The 2,355-nt window shown below is 30.1% G+C and overlaps 1 protein-coding gene across 1 annotated transcript in view; it reads left to right on the forward strand.

Annotated features, from left to right (window-relative positions):
* The window catches only part of LOC106469289 (transcription initiation factor TFIID subunit 5-like), a 66,484-nt gene that overhangs the window by 500 nt on the left and 63,629 nt on the right, over positions 1–2,355 (forward strand). The window contains exon 2 of the mRNA XM_013929775.2: positions 585–691. Within this exon, the coding sequence (XP_013785229.1) occupies positions 585–691 (107 nt within the window). The remainder of the gene's footprint in view (positions 1–584; positions 692–2,355) is intronic.

Below are 2,355 nucleotides of genomic sequence, written 5' to 3' on the forward strand. Positions count from 1 at the left end.
AGAAAATAAACAACTTTTCGACAAGTTTTTGTCATAATCAGACAAAACCTTGTCGAAACGTTGTACATTTGCTGTCATGTTAAACTTATATTAAAGTTTTTCTTCATTACCCATTTAAGCCGTCTCCAGCCATTAATAGTAGATTCATTCAGTGACAGTAGTCAGTACGTAATGCTAGTGTTAATGTTAATAATACACATTATTATTGCACATTGAAAAGTTACACGCTTTTCCTTTTAATTCCTCAATTTGTTATCATCAAAGTTCAGGATGACCCATGGAGTTTTTTTAGAAATTAGCATAATGTATTACCATTGTAGTGGTAATATAAAAAACTATAACCTGAGCAATTTCGAAAGGTGGACCTTTTGAAAGCGCTCAGGTTATAGGGTTTTATCATTTTATATTGCGAAATCTTGAACCTACGTGTTTTTCTGACACTATCATTGTATGGGTAGTTTACCTTGTTTACTTGGATAAAGTCATTATTATTGAACACAATGTAATAATCCATAAATCAGTTTAAATTTAGCTTGGTATTGATGAAACAAAATTAATGCTGGATTTTTCCTTTCTGAGAACAGGAAACAGAGGGTATTTTACGCAAAGAAACCAAGTTACTAGATGACCATTTACCTACATCTTCACAATCCAGTTCAGATGTGACAAGTGTATTGTCCTCATTTAAAAGGTATGGTATTTTGATAACAACACAAATCTTGCTTATTTGCAGTGTTTCATAACTAAGTATACAATAGAAATGAATACTATAATCTTACTAAAATCATGAACCATAATAGCTGATAATTACTCAACAAATGTTTTATACCATACTAAGCATAATCAAAATAGTAGCACAAGGATTTGTAAAGAAAATCATGTGTTAGAACTTTCTCAAGTCAAATGGCGTACATTCACAATTCGAAAATGTGGGGCCTAGACTTTTACAGTCTTCACAATAGGACTACACACAGACCAAATTAATTTAACATGTTTACAAGAAAGGATAAGAAAATGTAGCACAGTTGTTTTTTAGACTAACAAATTTTGTATTTTTATGAGCAAAAGGTTTGTTTTAACTATAGAAATCAAAAGTACCTGCCCCCAGTGATGGGAAAAGTTTTAATTTCATCTTTTAATTTAAGTTATTTCATGGACTTTAAAAAAGTTGTTTTGCAATCTTGGTTTCACTCAGTGCCAATACTTGGAGCTAATTTTACTGCCCACCACAAAAAAGTAATTTTTGAGCATTTCAGTCATACAAAGAGCCACTCAACCATAATGTACGCTAAATCTACATTTTCATTCTTTAAGTTACATCACATTTTGAAATGTAAATGATAGTGTGATTAATTCCTAACAATTTAGTGTAGAATATTTTGCTTGCAAAATAAAATTTGGTATCAACATTATTTATGCCTGTTTCCCATCTTTTCAAAAGTGAATGTTGTGCTTTGCTTGCATGCGCAGCTTTTGAAACGGAATACAGACAAATGCTCAGACAAGCACCACTGTTCACAATATATATAAGATGAAATGTTGTATTTTTTACTTGTGTTATATATAATGACAATATAATAATAGATTTTCATAAGAAAGTCTTTATATACAAAGCCATGAGAGAAACCTGTGTTACAGGTATTTCAGTATGTATATCATTTATTTGTATAATAAAAATTGTAATGGAACCTGTCATAAGGAATTAAAACATTAAAAGTGTAGATTATTGAATGTTTCAATCTGATTTTATAATTTATCAGTTTAAAAGTTTAACAAGTTGATTGACATCTAACATAATGTTTTGGGGAAACATGTGACCTATTTGTCCATTTCAGCTGTCCATCCTCTAAAGTAAACTAAAACTATTAAATGAAAAAAATCTTAAAGCCAGCTCTTATCAAGCTTTCTCTTAAACTCACTTAAATTTGCTGCCTCCACAAAATTTATGCTAAAGAAAAAAAAATTTCACTTTTAAAAGAGACAAAACATACATAACAGACTATTAACCCTTTTGAGATGGATCATGGGTGAATTTAATGAATTTATGTCAATAACTTTGGTATCACACTGTAGATTATAATTCAAATTTTAGTACTGTATATTCCTCAAGTTCTTAATTTATAAGCAAATATTAAAAAACACAGATAAACATTGATTTTTTGTGTCGTGGTATGTTGAGTACAGCACTGGTTCAAATTAGATGTTTGTGAAGTCAAAATACAAAGCCTGTAGTTTTATACGAACTAGAAACACAAATTACCAATATTGACAAGCTCGAATCTAAAATAAGAGCCTCTTATCTTTTCAATTTGCTAAGATATTGCTCATGTACTGAATCAAACACAGTGGCACCCC

This window comes from Limulus polyphemus, unplaced genomic scaffold, assembly GCF_000517525.1.
Source record: "Limulus polyphemus unplaced genomic scaffold, Limulus_polyphemus-2.1.2 Scaffold3399, whole genome shotgun sequence".
Taxonomy (NCBI): Eukaryota; Metazoa; Arthropoda; class Merostomata; order Xiphosura; family Limulidae; genus Limulus; species Limulus polyphemus.